The sequence below is a fragment of the Ammodytes marinus genome (assembly GCF_949987685.1).
Source record: "Ammodytes marinus genome assembly, chromosome: 12".
In the NCBI taxonomy this organism is placed as follows: Eukaryota; Metazoa; Chordata; class Actinopteri; order Uranoscopiformes; family Ammodytidae; genus Ammodytes; species Ammodytes marinus.
The window spans coordinates 4,747,509-4,765,008 of NC_137216.1; the positions used below are offsets into that span (position 1 = coordinate 4,747,509).

A 17,500-nucleotide genomic window follows, 5' to 3' on the forward strand; every position below is an offset into this window, starting at 1 on the left:
AGTGTTGTTGTAAACGCTCATGGAGGTGAAGCTATACAGTAGTTACGCACTATAGCTTTAATTATGGAGATGTTAAAACGTTTATTCAGTCACTTCATGAGTCAGCCCGCAGAGCAAAGGTAAGACGTGTCTTTTCTGCCCTACCTACATCATTATTGACTGAGGTGGAGTAGCAGCTATTTTAGTAGCGGTGCGTTGGTAGATGAAAGCTGAGCTTACAGGCAGGAGGCTGACACCTGATGTGGATGTAACAACATGACTTTTCAAGGGGGAAATCAAATAGCTGAGAGTAGGGAGGGAAAGGAGGAGGGGAAGTGAGAGGAGGAACGGTAAAGGGCTAGGATATGTGTGGTCTAGTTGCTAGAAGGACTGGAAAGGTTTAGACAGACAAATCTAAGGCAAGAAGATATTGGCTCAAGTTCCAAGAGATGGAAGAGGTAGAGAGAGAAAGAAGAGCGCTGGAAGGGCAGTGAAGAGTCCTCCAATGCTGGGAAGACTGGAACAAAGGATATGTGGGGATGGAGAGATGAAGCTTAATGTAGAGGACGTAGAGAAATGAGAAATAAAAAAAGATTTAAGTTCAGCAAGTCGCAATGGAAAAAAGATACTAAACTTTGTCTGTGTAAAACTTGAATTATGTTTTGTGTGATTTCATTTTATCATTTGTTGTTTGTGTGATGATATCCCCATAACTTCAGTGGAGTCTTGTAGGATTCTAGTGAAAAAAAAACTCAACAGCAGGAGTAGCAAAGGAGACCAAACAATGATGCCTTCCTTTGAATGAACGCTAGTGTAAATATGAACTTAGCCTGAGGAGCAAGGGAGAGTCAGGGAGATGGATACAAAGAAAAGAGGGAATAGAAAGAAAAGCCACAACAGCTCTCCTCCTTCTTACAGGGGGATCAAATAGAAGACCAGAGAGGATAAGCACAGGAGAAAATGAAAGAGGACAGGAAAGCCCAAAAAAGAGAGGGATGGAAGAGAGAGAGAGAGAGAGAGAGGATGAAAGGCTTTTCCACTGAGTGATGGAGAGAGAGACTACAGAAACTATAGGAGGATGAAAGGAAAGATGGAGAGAAGTGGTCGGAGGGAAATAAAAATATACAGGATGAGAATGAGAGTTGGAAAAACGTGGTTTCACCCCTGTGTGTAGGAGTTTACAGTCCACGCAGGAAATGAGGACAGTACAAGAGACTAGCAGGGAAAGATAATGGCCATGTGTGTTTTCCTTTAAGGTTAAAAGGTGTGGCAAGAATGGAGGAGAAACCTATTGATGAGGGAACATTCAGAAAAAGGAAACAGCCAGAAAATGTGATTAGGGCGACTGCATGAAATCAATAAGTAAAGAGAATAAACTTAGACTATTCATTAATTTCCTTTATTTAACCTCGAAAGATCAATTGAGGGGTGACCCTCTTTTACAATGACGTCGAGTTTGTACAGATACACAATATACAATGAGAATACATAACAAGTTTACACACACACACACACACACACACACACACACACACAGACAACAACAATTTAAAACATTCAGATCAATTGAATGAAAGAGACAATAGCCTAATTAAAACAGTTACAAGTGTAGAGGGGCTGATTCAAAATAATAATTTTAAATTGGTTAACAGTTATGAGTGTATTTATTTTAATTGTATGTTGTAGGCTGTTCCAGGAGTCAGGGGCACTATGGCTAAAAGCGGTTTTACCAAGCTCAGACCGGGCATAGGGGACATATAACATGAGCATGTCAGTTGAGTGGGTTTGATAAAGCCCATCTGAAATAAGCAGCATTTTCTGTCAAATAGAGTGGTAGCTTTCCAGTCAGAGCTTTATATATAAAAATATGCCAATGTGCATCACGTCTCTCCTTAAGGGAGGACCACCCAACCCTTTCATATAAAACACAATGGTGTGTATCATAAGCATCTCCTGTAATGAATCTCAAAGCAGAGTGAAATACAGAGTCTAGGAGTTTAAGGCATGAACGAGATGCATGCCGATAAACCACATCACCGTAATCAAGGACAGACATAAAAACTGCCTCAATAATCCTTTTCCTACTGAACAACGGGAAGGTGGCTTTATTCCTATAAAAATATCCAATATTTTGTCGCAGACGACAGACAAGATTTTTTATGTGAAATGTAAAAGACTATGAAGTGTGTGTAATTGTTTTGCGTAGGTGTATCTATGTGTACGAGTATGTTTTTGTTTTGTGACAGGGAAACGACTTGCTCTTTATACCATCAATCTAAATGGGCTCCCTTCTGCGCATATGACAATATAGAACTATTAAGGCAGAACAATGGCACTGGCATCATTGTGTGTGTGCGTGTGTGTGTGTGTGTGTGTGTGTGTGTGTGTGTGTGTGTGTGTGTGTGCCTGTGTGTTACCACATCTGTGCTCGCAGGGTTCAGCCAAGGGCCTAAGCACTGCTGAAATGAAAATCATAAACACAGAGGGGAGAAAGAGAAATGAGACAATTTTCGGTCCGTAAGCCGCAAATATGAAATATGAAATCCCACCCCAAAAAATATATTACATTTGTTCGACCCGAAGTTTATGCACAGAAACAATCTCTGTGGATTTGAGATTTCCGTCTCTTCTGTTTTTTCCCCCCCCCCCTTCCATTTTCCCAAACACCACCATCAAGTAGAGAGTTATTACCGCCTTTTGCCCAAGAGCCCTATTTCAAATATCCACCCGTTCCAAACGGGAAGAAAAAAAATCAATAGCACTGATCGATTGGTGGCTATTTTCTCGTCTTCCTGCACCTCCTACTCCTCCACAAGCCTCTTCATGTGTGTATCTGTAAGTGTGAGGGAGTATAGCAGGATGAGTCTACTATCTCACACAAACACACACACACACACACACACACACACACACACACATGCACACTCGCGCACAAACACACACACACACACACACACACACACACACTCACACTGACACACACACACACACACACACACACGCCCCGGGGCTCTAAATCACACTCATCTATTCGTGTTGACGTATACAAGTAGTGGTATCAGAGAAGAAGACAGTAGAGGAATCATTTAGATCCCTGGATTTACACACATAGTAGTACACATCGGAAAAAACCCATCTCCGGGCCCCAGATACAGACATGATGGATGAAGGGGTGAGAGGTGACGACATGTGAGAGGGTGAAAGTGATGAGGTGATGTCAGCGGAGGAGGGAGTGATAGAGATAATGGAAGAAAAACGGAAACAATAACATACAAGGCACAATGGATATAGACAAAACAATGTGAAGATTATTGTATAAAAGTGATTGATAAAGGAATGCAATCTTAAAAAAAAAAAACATCAAATGATGACTCCACTCTTTGACAGTGGGCCCCCTGATTGGCCGGTACTGCGGGACCAGGGTGCCTCCCGAGATCCAATCATCGACGGGGATTCTCTCCCTGGCCTTCCACACCGACATGGCCGTGGCTAAAGATGGCTTCTCCGCTCGCTACAACATGACACACAAGGAAGTCAGTGAGAGTAAGTCAAAGTTATTTTTTTCATATGTTATTAATACAAGTGTAGAATATCGGTCTAAATTAGAGCTGCAACGATTAATCGACGAATCGATTATTAATCGATTATTAAAATAATCGCCAACTATTTTGATAATCGATTAATCGTTTCGAGTAATTTTTTAATAAAAAAGGTCCAAATTCTCTGATTACAGCTTCTCAAATGTGAATATTTTCTGGTTTCTTCAATCCTTTTATGACAGTAAACTGAAATATCTGTGTGTTTTGGACATAACAATACATTTGAGGACGTCAACTTGGGCTTTGGACAATTGATCAACATTTTTCACCATTTTCTGACATTTTACGGACCAAAACACTAATCGATCAATAATCGATTAATCGAGAAAATAATCGACAGATTAATCGATTATCAAAATAATGGTTGGTTGCAGCCCTAGTCTAAATCTCTTCCTCTCCCCCCACCCTGTAGCGTTCCACTGTAGTAACGCATTCGGTATGGAGTCAGGGAAGATCACAGACGACCAGATTACAGCCTCATCCAGTTTCTATGATGAACACTGGCTGCCCCGCCAGGCCCGCCTCAACTACAACGACAACGGCTGGACGCCCAACGAAGACAGCACCAGAGAGTACATACAGGTGAGAGTGCATGTCTGTAACCTGTAAAACCAACAACCATTCAGTCCACCACTTTGTATGGCCACTAACCCTTAATCTACCTGGCACTTAAACGTTGACTTTCATCTATTAGAAAGAAGAAAAAAGGAAAACCCTTGCCTCTGAACATCATCCAGACAGTGATTAGACTGAAAAAACAATATAGATAAAATAATAAAAATACAAATCATTTCTAGGTGACAGGGTTAGGGTTATTTTTATGTGTTTTCTTTTGTTTTTCATCAGGATGTGGCACAAATCCAAGATCCTTGTCCTGAAATACAGAATTGTCTTCTTGAAAACCCGACCTGAACTAAAAACAGATTGCATTCTTATTTTAATGGCACCTTTTATTTCTTCTTCTGTTGACATGTCAAACATAATAACTCCGCCGCAGCTATATTTGTGTCACAGTGTGTGTGTGTGTGTGTGTCTGTCTGTCTGTCTGTCTGTCTGTCTGTCTCTCTGTCTGTCTGCGTGCGTGTGAGTGGGATAGAGAGCGAGCAAGCGAGAGCGAGCGAGTGGGAGGTTGTAGTGATATGAAGGTTTAGCGGCTAGGTGCCTGGGTAAGGCATTGTTTCCCGTATTCCATCACTGTGCCAGCTCTGTGCCATCCCTGAGTTATGAGGCTGTCTGGGTGAGAGGGGAGAGGCAGTGTGAGGTTCACTCACCCCTCAGACAGAAATGAATTCAAACCAGCCTGCCAGGCAATCTTCAGTCTGACGCCCTCTGTAAACAACACATTATCTTGTTGGGTGCCGCCTTCCTGTAGACTTGCCAAGACTGCCAGCAGGCTTTGCTTTATTCACTGTTAAGCTTATTTCTTTTATTTAAAGCTACAGTGTGTATCTTTTTCATATCTGTGAATGTCGTTTACATTCAAGCCATGGCCAAATGAGTTGACACAAAGTAGATCAAGCCCTATCAGCTCCACAAAACTCTCTCTGCATTTTGAAGCGCACCAAAATAATTGTTGATTCTACTGCTTAGGAAAAAACCTGGACGTACAAGCACTAGGTATAAGATCCATGCATGATCAGCGAGTACTTACCTCGTGTAGATGTGCCGACACTGGAGGGGGGGCGACAGAAGTTACGCACTGTAACTTAAAGCCATCATTTCAGGCAGGATTTGTAATAAATGGCAAATGCTTCCGTTCATCAGTTCGATACCTTCCTAATCTCAGATGCAATTTTGTTCATTTCTGTAGAATGTTAGAAATAAAGCGTCAAGGGCCAGAAAACTCACATCCTGGCCTCAACCAGTTGTCAAGCTTTAAGCCAAGCGGTCTGGTTTCCCGCTGCTTGAATCAAAGATTTCCCGACAACAAAACCCACTGCACAACCACACCACACAGACAAGCTCTGGATGTCGAGGCTGTCTCTATTCCAAGCTTGTGATCAGATAGCTCCGAGATATATTCCTCTTCCAAAAAATGAATAAAAAAAGAAAAGTCGGTTCAGTTGGCGGCAAAAGATCCAGAGAAGGATCTAGTGTTTAGCTCAAAAGATACCAAGAACCAAGTTAAACCCACATCTATTCATATTTAGGAAAAAACTCAAAAACTCAACCACAGATAGCCATAAACAGATGTGGAATAGAAGCAGTAGTTGTTTGATTGTCCATAGTCCCGCTGTGGTTAAACTGCGGGCCAGGAGAACGCGCAGGAAAGGACTCTGGCCAAGAGGCATGCATGAGGCCATGTCCCATCAGTCTCACACTTCCTTTTCCTCTCTCTCTCTCTCTCTCTCTCTCTCTCTCTCTCTCTCTCTCTCTCTCTCTCTCTCTCTCTGGCCTACTCTCGAAATGAGCTGACATTAAAGAATTCAGCTTGAAGCTTGAAAGTCATTTAAAAAGACTATCCCTCCTTTTTTTGTGTGGAATTCAGATTGAGCCATATAATGTCTCCTCTGAGGCCCCATGGGAAGAGTCCTGATTTTAAACGTTTGCATGAAATTGTCTTGACAGTTTGGCAGGACAAAACTAAAGCGTCTTGTTTTCTCTCGTGTTGTCTTTCTCTGCTCACCGGTGTTGTGGTCGGACCGCTGCGTTCCACAGAGGCTCTCAGCTGTTCCCCTGTGTTAGCACCTAGCAGAGAGTGAGGCCCCCTGTGTGTGTGTGTGTGTGTGTGCGTGTGTGTGTGTGTGTGCGTGTGTGTGTGTGTGTGTGTGTGTGTGTGTGTGTGTGTGTGTGTGTGTGTGTGTGTGTGTGTGTGTGCGTGCGTGTGTGTGTGTGTGTGTGTGTGTGTGTGTGTGTGTGTGTGTGTGTGTGCGCGTGTGTGTGTGTGCGTAAGTGCGCGTGCATGCATGCGTGTGTGTGCGTGTGTGTGTGTGTGTGCGTGGGTATGTGCGTGCGTGTGTGTGTGCGTGGGTATGTGTGTGTGTGTGTGTGTGTGTGTGTGTGCGCGTGTGTGTGTGTGCGTAAGTGCGCGTGCATGCATGCGTGTGTGTGCGTGTGTGTGTGTGTGAGTGGGTATGTGTGTGCGTGTGTGTGTGTGTGTGTGTGTGTGTGTGCGCGTGCGTGCGTGCATGCGTGTGTGTGCGTGTGTGCGTGTGTGTGTGTGTACGTGTGTACGTGTGCATGTGTGTGTGTGTGTACGTGTGCATGTGTGTGTGTGCAGCCTCCCGTCTTGACAAGCAGCTGTCATAAATGCCAACATGCCTCTCCTTGCATATTGCACCCCCGTGGTCTCTTATAACTGAGTGTGCGGGTGTGTGTTCATGCTTGTGTGTGCAAGTGTGCCTGAGTGTGTGTTTGTTGACTATGTGTGCCCATGCAGCTCAGGCATGTGTGCCTTGCTCATGTTGGCTCAAGAGCCTCGTGTGTGGTTTTAATCTCTCACTCGGACAATTTCTCTGATGTAACTTATATGTAGTTATTTGTATCAATATGCGGTTGTTCTATTCTATTCTATTTGATTCTATGCTATGCTATTGTATTGCATTCTGCCCTGGTCTAGTAAGGTGTGCTGTGGTGCAGATTGATGGTGTGGGCTCTGGTGGCTCCGTTATTCTAACAACTCTGTGATTGATGAGAGGCCTTTCCATGGGAAGGCTCACTTAGCATTTCTCTCTCTCTCTTTCTCATTCAGTCTTCCCCTCTTCTTTCTCTCTTTCTCTCGTTCTCTCTGTCACTCTTATTCTCTCTCTCCTCACCCCTCCTCTTCTCATCCCCTCCTCTCCTCGGTTCCGGACTATCGATTAGTTGTCTGGGTAGATCTCTGTCTGGCCCTAAGTGTGCAGGTGTGTGTGTGTGTGTGTGTGTGTGTGTGTGTGTGTGTGTGTGTGTGTGTGTGTGTGTGTGTGTGTGTGTGTGTGTGTGTGTGTGAGAGAGAGAGAGAGAGTGTGTGTGTGTGAGAGAGCGAGAGAGAGTGTGTGTGTGTGTGTGTGTGTGTTGGAAGTAATCTAAAACACCTGTCTCTCTGACAGATAACAAACGCAGCATTTTACCTCCCACAGTGTTTTGTATTATACCCCAGTGGGACACACACACACACACGCACACACACACACACACACACACACACACACACACACACACACACACACAGAGAGAGACACACAGCACACACACAAGAAGTTCTGATTAATCTACAGGTTTCAGCAGCTCCCAAGGAGGACGATGAATGTTGTAACCTACAGTAAAACCTTTGTCATGTCAGTCCCTCCCTGTTAGAAGATCCCCATGCCAACGTGGCAGGGAGAACATATACAATATCCATGTAAACTGAGGGCTAAATACTGTACGCAGTGCCACTGAACTATTTCTGCTTCTTAGTCATGTGGAGCTAGGCTAGTGGTCTGTCTATAAGGTCTTGTTACTTTTATGATGATAATATGTCCTTATACAAGTGCATAGTTTTGACAGGTTTGACCGGTGCTCCTTATAAAATGTGTGCCGTAAATATTATGTCTTTTTTCAAAATGTCCCTTTCACATCAAAATATATTTTTCTTGTTATTTTTCTTTTGTGAGCTACATTGCCCTGCTTTACCCATTTCCAGCGCAATGGAGAAAAAAAGACAATCCCTGCGTTCCAATACCCATACTTCCATACTATTTAGTATGCCAGAGAAAGATTTAAGGATGTCCCAATACATGCATGTCAATTGTAGTATGGTGAAAATACATAAATGCCCCACTAATTCCAATAGCATTTTGGATTTTTCGTCTTTATTCTTGATATTTCTCGACATAATGAAAAAGAATCTTCCTTATCTGATTTTTTTTTTCACTCATGTGGCCCTAAAACTCTTCTGTATGTAGTGTAGTAAAAAGAAAGAGTATGTGATTTGGAATGCAGGGAAAGTGTATTTACTAGTGGGAACTTAGTAGATAGACATTGTACTAGGGGAGTGTTAAGCCACAGCGGTGTTCCACGTACAATGCAACACAGACTGCAGCTTGCCAGACACCTAGCGTACAGCATGCACAATCAGGATGGGGAGGTGATTATGGTCTATTGTATGGGAGGAAATTAAAATGGGCCCCGGGTCATTACTATGGATCTGCCAGGAGAGAGACAAAGAGGAGAGAGAGAGGAAAGAGAGAGTGGAGAGGAAAGAGAGAGAGAGAGATGGAGAGAGAGAGAGTGGAGAGGAGAGAAAGAGGAAAGAGAGAGTGGAGAGGAAAGAGAGAGAGAGAGAGACAGAGAGGAAAGAGAGAGTGCAGAGGAAAGAGAGAAAGAGAGAGAGAGAGAGGGAGAGAGAGAGAGACAGAGAGGAAAGAGACAAAGACAGAGAGAGAGGAAAGAGAGAGAGAGGGAGAGGGAGAGCGAGAGAGAGAGTGGAGAGGAGAGAGAGAGGAAAGAGAGAGTGCAGAGGAAAGAGAGAGAGAGAGAGAGGGAGGGAGAGAGAGACAGAGAGGAAAGAGACAAAGGTGAGACATGATAAGTGCAGGTGTATATTTGTTTGTTTTGTGTTCTTGTCTATCTTTAACCGGCTGAATCTTTTTAAGAATCTCAGCATGAGAGCATTGTATCAGGTGTGTGATTTGAAATTTGCGGGTTTTTATTTTTATTTTTATTTTCTTTCATTAAAAAGTCATGGGTAATACTGCCACTGGGTCCTTACCTTTTTTTCCCCTTATTTTTAACCCCAGGCTCCTCTGAAAGTACAGTAGCTGATTGAACAACTCGTAGATTGTTTGCTTTCTTCAATACTTTGATTATGATGTTTTTATTATTTCTTCAAAAGGTGGACCTCCACACTCTCAAGGTGCTCACGGGCATTGCTACCCAGGGAGCCGTCTCAAAGGAGACCCAGAAGGCTTACCACGTCACCACCTTCAAGCTGGAAGTCAGCACTAACGGAGAGGACTGGATGGTGTACAGACATGGCAAGAACCACAAGGTAAGGGAAAGGGCTGAGCTCTGACACTGGCCCCACAAACACTGCACATTCCTAACCAATCGGTCGCGACGACTGGAGAAAGCCTGGATGCTCTTGGGTGACACGACATGCCTCGACATGCACACACACAGAATCATTTGAGACGGAATATATATGCCCCGAGAGTTTGACCGCAAGCCCAAATTTCAACCGCTGTCTGCAATTACAGCCACCGTTGAGTTGGCTTCGTTAAAGGGCTTTAACGACTCGAGCCAGAAACAGCACACGTCTCCCCGAGCTATACCAAGTGATACCTTACATCATTGAATGCTGGCTATACTTACACTGCTACAGTAAGCTGTTCACGTCCCTCCATCTGGTTTGTGTTACTTACTGGTCTGAGATCTGCCTAATGTCACCCTGGTTGGACTGGGCTTTCCAGGCTGTTCCTCTCCATAGGTGTCAAAGCCATAATGAATCATCGGTGAGCGCGCTGCAAGTCTGCTATGGTGCAGAGGGTCTTTAAAATGGTCGCAAAGTGCAATTAAAGTAGAGTGTGCGTTCCAGTGGCTGTAGCTGTTTTTTCCATCACACAGCCGTTCTCTCCCCCCCCCCCTCCACACACACACACACACACACTATACAGTTAGTGGTCACATGTGTTTGTCCTGCGGTGGAGCACCACGTCTAGCTCTGCACTATAAAGCCTTATTCCTTCACCAACACTAATGCATGCGCACACACTCGCAGATGCATACCTACAAATGCTTCTTCTTTTTTCTTTTCTTTTTTTTGCGGTGAGAGAGAAACAGGAGATCCAGTATACTGTTACCATATGGGGTTCCCCCGCGCATACTAACACAATCCCACAAGGCTTATAACTCCAGGAGAAGTGATTGATGGATAAAACACCAGGAGGTGTGGGGAAAGACAGTTAGTGGGGGACAAATAATAAGTTAAGTTGTGGTAGAAAAATGGAGGATGAGGTGTTGATTCATAAAGCAAAATCAGTTGTATAGATGTTGGCCTGGTTGTTTTGTGAACAGGAACAACAAAACAGTAACAATGCCATGTGTGTACATCTGACTAATGAAGCTGTTCTGAGGTCAGCTGTTGTGTCACCACTCATAATCCTCCTTGAGTCCCCAATAAACCTGGATAGCACAAGGCCTAGGGAGACACAAAGGGCTGTGTGTGTGTGTGTGTGTGTGTGTGTGTGTGTGTGTGTGTGTGTGTGTGTGTGTGTGTGTGTGTGTGTGTGTGTGTGTGTGTGTGTGTGTGTGTGTGTGTGTGTGTGTGTGTGTGTGTGTGTGTGTGTCATTTAAAATAAATCAGCAGCGGCTTCTGGTAGATTGACCTCCCTATTCTTCCACATCCACACACACACACACACACACACACACACACACACACACACACACACACACACACACACACAGCGGTAAGGGTCTTTTTGAGCCATCAAGCCTCCTGGTGAGTCAGTCTCAGACAGTTGAGCTCGGGGTCATCACTACTGTATATCACTATGAAGGAGGGAGGGGATAGAGAGAGGACAAGACAGAGCCAGGGCACTTTGTCTGTCAGGGGGGAAACCATGGTGTCAGCATCTATGAGCCCATAACGTATGTCCTTCTCCTCTCACACACCTCAGACGGCCAGTCAGCATCGGCCTTGCTATCCCCAGGCATGTCCGTCAAGTTTTGGGGTGTAAATGAGAATGCTTGTTTTACATTAGGAAGATATACAGTTTATATAATTTAATAGCAGTGGCCTAGGAGATCCTTTTTTTTGGCAGAGTGTTTTATAGTTTGGTTGTGTAGGAGGATAATTCAAGGAAATAGTTTTTTTATAACACGGAGCAGATCCTGGATCTGTATTTCATGTAGGGATCAGTTGTACGATTCTGATTTGTTGATGCTTTAAGATATACAGTAAGTCAATGCAAGGGGGTGTATAGAAGATGTATAGAAGTGCCCCCCGCCCCCCCGACCTGTTTGTGGTTATAACTCATTTCAACTGTCCATTTATCCATCCTTCTCTGGCTTGGCATTTTCATTGACTCACCCCTTCACTAGTTCTTCTCGCAAAGAAATCCCTCCATCCATCAAATCCTCCCTTCCTTGTCTACACTCCGGTCACATCTTCCTTTACCTTTATCCTTCCACTCTTGCTCTCTTTTTTTCCCATCCCCCCTTCCCTCGACACTCCATCATTTGTTCTCCTCCCTCCCCGAAATGTTTCTGAGAAAGTCATCACGAAACAGACAGGCAAATTCATGCTGCTTTGGACCATTTACTTGTTGTGTTAGGCTACGGTGAGGGTGTTGGTGTGTGTGTGTGTGTGTGTGTGTGTGTGTGTGTGTGTGTGTGTGTGTGTTGTGTGTGTGTGTGTGTGTGTGTGTGTGTGTGTGTGTGTGTGTGTGTGTTAATCTGGAAGCAAGATTGGATCAGTGTTTTAGGAGCATGAGTCATTAAAGGAGGACAAAAAAAATGAATGGGAGCCACATGGATAGAAAGACACACTGGCTTCGCTCACGCTGACACACACACACACATGCATTCATTTGGATAAAGGCATTTTTACAACCCATTTCTTGTTGTTTGTTAGCATTTGTCTCAGATGAGTAACTCTTACTAAAGCAGCTACTGCACATACAGACACACACTCTCTCTCTCTGTCTCTGTCTCTCTCTCTCTCTCTCTCTCGCTCTCTCTGGTTTTTAAACATCTGGCAGCCAGCCCATAGGGGCGCCACCACTGTCACTAGACATTGTGGTGATATGTGTGATCTGTAATGTATTTGATAATGTCATTAAAGGCCTGTTGTGAACCAGATGGGACATATGGAATACGTGTTAACTTGCAAGAGGGTTTTTTCTCTTTTTTTATTTTTTTGGAGGGAAGGAGAAGTAATATTCATGCAGCATTTGTTCCTATAGTACCAACAGCCTCACACATGACAGGTACTCACTCCAGACATGCACCGGAGAAAGAGGAGAAAGCAGCAAACAGATGGGGAAGGTATAAGACACAGGGAGGGGGGGGGGGGTTATATTAAAAGCTATCATTGCAGAACCAATATGATGGGCTTTTTTGCCTTTTCTCTATTGGGAAAAACATTGGATTTTTATACAATTTGAAATGTAACAGTTTTTTGTTTATTTTCTCTTTTTTTATGAACATACACATTTCTTTATTCTTCTGTTACTGTTTTAAAGGTATAGTTCAACATTTAATTTTAATTTTTTAAATCTCTTTGCCTCACTCTCCAGCTTTAGAAAAGGTGACAGCCACCGTTCCTGAAACTGTGTGTGTGACGGTCACGCATGTATTCTGTTCTAAAATGACATGGTAAATAATCAAGTCACAAGCACAGGGGAGCGTTTGGTGATGTTGTAAAGTTTATCTTTTGACTTGGCTCCCCTTGACTACCAGTGTTAACCCCAGCTAACCTGGATGAGAAACCTTTGACCACATATCAATGGATGCACAGTTACAGGAACATAAGAGTTAACTGTGCTGCAGCCATTTCTCACATCCCTACTTGATGATCAGTTCCTATCAGATCATTGGCCTGCTCATCTGAACTTGCATCATACATACAGAATCATTCTAACTCTAGTTCAAATAGGCCTGCTGATGGGAGGTTGCAGAGAAGACAAGAGAAAAGCAGCGTTTATTTCAGTGACCCCAGGGTTCCCGAGATGAGAAATGATGTTGTGTCAGCTTGAGTCTTCATCCGTAGGAGTGTGAGACCTTTACAGCAGGTTCAGCTACATTTAAGCTGGACGTGGTATTACACATGTCATTACGTAAACCCTCCTGAATTTGCTGCAGGCAAGAGCTGTTCCGTGGGCCATTACAAGCACTGGACCTCCGCCAAGTTCCCCAAACCAAACCCCCCTATTCCCCACCTTAATCTGTGGGAGCAGGGAGGACGGATGGATGAGGAGTGAGGGATGGAGAGATGGAGGGAGGCATACAGTATACGTGGGTGGAATGAGAGGGAGGGAGAGGGGGATCGGGATGAGAGGAAAGTGTAGGAAAGCTGTAGAAAGAGAGAAGAAAAAGAAAACACTACGCTTAAGGTCAGGCAGTCAAGCATTGAGCTGATAGGGGAGAGAGGGAGCAAAAGAGACATTCATTGGGGAACAAGTGAGTGAAGGAAAGAGGAGGGGGGAGGAGGAGGGGAAAGAACTTTGCACAGGGGAATCCACGGAGGAAAAGAAAGAAGGATGGATGGATGGATGAATGGAGAGGAGGAATAATGAGAATAGCAGACAAGGGCGTTGACCAAAAATCCCTGTGGATAGATCAGAGGTCGCTGCAACACACACAGCCTAGTGGAAGGATGTCAGCAGAGACATGAAATGAAACGACAGAGGAGTGTGAGGGGGCGGGGCTGTGAGGTGAGGCCAAAGGAACGAGGGAACAGTTTGTGACAAATGAAAAAAAGAAAAGGGTGCCATGTGTCCTTCGGTTTGTGAGGTTTTCCCCGACTTCACTGTGACATACCCCACCAGGATTCAGCTGTCAAAGGCAGGTTAGGTCCCTGAAGTATGTGTGTGCGTGTGTGTGTGTGTGTGGGTGTGCGTGTGTGCATGTGTGTGTGTGTGTGTGTGTGTGTGTGTGCGTGTGTGTGTGTGTGTGTGTGTGTGTCTGCGACTGTCCTTGTGTGATGAAATAGGAGGAGATGGGGGGTCGTTTTACTATTTTATAACTCTGTCCACACACACACACATACAAAAAAAAAAAAAAAAAGGCACACAGCACGGACATTTGAATAATTCAATGTGGTGTCTGCCCTGGTCCTCACTGGCTGACTGACGGTGGCCCTGCAGGCTTATGACAATGCCACACACACATACACACACACACACACACACACGCACACACACATACACACACACACACACACACACGCACACACACACACACACGCACGCACACACACACACACACACACACACACACACACACACACACACACACACACACACACACACACACACACACACACACACACACACACACACACACACACACAAACTTCTCATTATTACATTTTTCTGTCCTGTAGTTACACAAATATGTGTGTCCTTCTGACCCACACACACTATTGTTATTCAGTAGAGCAGGTGTGTGTGTAAATGAAGGAGGAAACAGTATTCACTCCGTGTCTATCACCTCTGACTTTCACTGAGATCTCAGTCACATGTTTGCCTGCTTGGAATTCTCCTTGTAGTATTGGTGTTATAAGAGTTTGTTTGTTTTTGGTGTGTGTGTGTTTGTGTGTCCGTGTCCGTGTGTGTGTGTGTGTGTGTGTGTGTGTTTTTGTCCGTGTGCATGTGCGTATGCATGTGCGTGTGTGTTTGTGAGTCTGTCTGTGTGTGTGTTTTTGTGCAGGTGTGTTAATAATTAGATGTATCTGCCTGTGTTAGGAGATGAGGCAAGCTGATACCAGGAAGACTGGTCTGAACAGATGCTTAACTCTATACCTCTCTTCTCTTGTTCTCTCACTCCTTCAAACAGACACACATCATACCCTGAGCTGGGTTGTGCTGGCTGTTCTCCATTAGCTGATTGTGGCAGAGGCCTTTTACAGAGAGAGAGACTGTTAGCAGTGAATTTAAGGAGTTTAAGACAGAGATGCTACGTGTCACATTAGGGGTGGTTTGGTTTCCATATTGGTACAAAAAATATATCCCTGCGTCAATTGTAGTATGCTGAAAATACCTAGATGCCCCACTAACCCCAATAGCATTTTGCAAGTATTCGTCTTTATTCTTGAAATTGCTTGACATAATGAAAACAAAATCTTCCTTATGAGATTTAATTTTCTCTCCCGTGGCCCTAAAACTCTTCTGTACTTTAGTATGTAGTGTAGTAAAAAGAAAAAGTATGTGATTTGGAACGCAGGGCATATATTTGGTGCGCAGCTTATCAATAGATGTACGCTACTAAAGAGCATCATAATGTATGGCAACCAATACAACGCCAGCGAGCAATGTTCTGAAGATTAAACTGGGCAAAACTTACTTAAACTGTTACTTAAATGGCAGTGGTAACCCTTTGGTGGAAACTGACCCTGCGTTCCAAACCCCATACTTCCCAACTGTTTAGTATGACAGAAAAAGATGTAGGATGTCCCAATACATGCACGTCAATTGTAGTATGCTGAAAATACATAAATGCCGCAGTAACTTCCTTATCTGATTTTTTTTCTCTCTCCTGTGGCCCCAAAACTCTTCTGTACTTTAGTATGTAGTGTAGTCAAAAGAAAGACTATGCGATTTGGAACGCAGGGTGAATCTGTTCCTTTTTCATGAGCAGCATGTATACAGAAGAGGCTGCCACAAATGAAAACATACAAACACCATGATCAAAGAGCCAGTAAACCACAACAAGGTTAAAAAATTCACACAAACACACACAAAGTAAATCAAAGACTCATATTGTATGCACACTCGTATGTGCACACACATGTAAGTGTGTGTGAGAGTGTGTGTGCGTGTGTCTGCACACATTTTCTGAGGAAATGTTCCAGTGCGCGCCAAGGGAAATCAGAAAGAGCCCGCCAGCCCCCTAACCCCTTAGAGTGAGCCTTCATAATTACACTTGTACACGCCGACACACCAACACACACACACACACACACACACACACACACACACACACACACACACACACTTGTAATTACAGTCCGCTACCACAATCCCATTAAGTCTTTGGGGCCCTTTCGGCATTTTTCCATCATTTAACTGGTCACAGTTTCTGGTATTAAGGCCACTGTAAGGGCATGGGTTCACTGGGTCTGACTTTGTGCCATGCACCCAGCGGGTCACGGGTTCAATTCCCAACGGACCAAGTAGCCTGCCCCTGTTCCTGTAAGTCAGGAACAGGTCCTGCTGTTTTTAATGGATAGCGATCGAGGAGAAAATGGCAGAGTACACACACACACACACACACACACACACACACACACACAAACACACACACACTCACTTCTAAACCAAGCAAACATCTATAAATGAGTATCCAAGCAAGTAATTGCAAGGCCTCTGGCTCTGTTGTACGAGGTCTACTGCTCTCTGTATTAAACACTGGCTGTTGTGTTTTCAGCACTGATGCAACATAACAGAAGAAGTGTTACTGCACCTATAAGGGGAAACAGCCTTTGAGCCTGTCTAATGAAACAACAGGAGAGATGATTTTGCTTCTTTCATCAGTACATCATTGAGAGAGGGGAGGGGGAGGATGGAGGGATGTGAACAAGAAAGACAAAAATGAGGAGAGGAAGGGAAATGATATAGGGAGAAGAGCAGAAGCCCAGCTGTGTTGTTCCTGTGGTGAGTCCAATAGAGATGGCAGTCACAGACAGACAGAGAGAGACATGACACTATGTCAGATAGGCAGAGATAGAAAGTCCCAGTGTCAAGAGACATAAAGAGTGCTTCTGGCCATGTGCGCTTGCATTCAATTTCCTTTTTATCTTTTTTTCCCCTTCTTTCAGAGGAAATCATTTTGTGTGTGTTTTGTTGTGTGTGTGTGTGTGTGTGTGTGTGTGTGTGTGTGTGTGTGTGTGTGCGTGCGTGCGTGCGTGTGTGTGCGTGCGTGTGTGTGTGTGTGTGCGCACATGGTGGGGAATGCGGGAGCTCAGAGGCCACTTGGAAAAGACGGAGTGTGTGATCCGTGGTGTTTGAATGTGAGACGGTTGTGTCTGGCAGCAGTGTGTTTTTTGAGTACTGTGTGTGTGTGTGTGTGTGTGTGTGTGTGTGTGTGTGTGTGTGTGTGTGTGTGTGTGTGTGTGTGTGTGTGTGTGTGTGTGTGTGTGTGTGCATTCAGACAGTGTGTGTTTTTCTTTGCTCTATGTGCATGAAGGATTATGTTTTCGTGTGTGTGTGTGTGTGTGTGTGTGTTTTAAATCGAGTGGACGTGAGAAGAGGATGCTATCCCACATACTTACACCCTTGGTTTATTACACAGTGCATGCC

The 17,500-nt window shown here is 44.3% G+C and overlaps 1 protein-coding gene across 2 annotated transcripts in view; it reads left to right on the top strand.

Annotated features, from left to right (window-relative positions):
- The window catches only part of LOC307258669 (neuropilin-2-like), a 104,560-nt gene that overhangs the window by 39,251 nt on the left and 47,809 nt on the right, over positions 1 to 17,500 (top strand). For both annotated transcript variants that reach the window (XM_080038300.1, XM_080038301.1), the window contains exons 5-7: positions 3,367 to 3,522; positions 3,991 to 4,160; positions 9,373 to 9,528. In XM_080038300.1, coding sequence (XP_079894426.1) covers positions 3,367 to 3,522; positions 3,991 to 4,160; positions 9,373 to 9,528 — 482 coding nt within the window. The remainder of the gene's footprint in view (positions 1 to 3,366; positions 3,523 to 3,990; positions 4,161 to 9,372; positions 9,529 to 17,500) is intronic.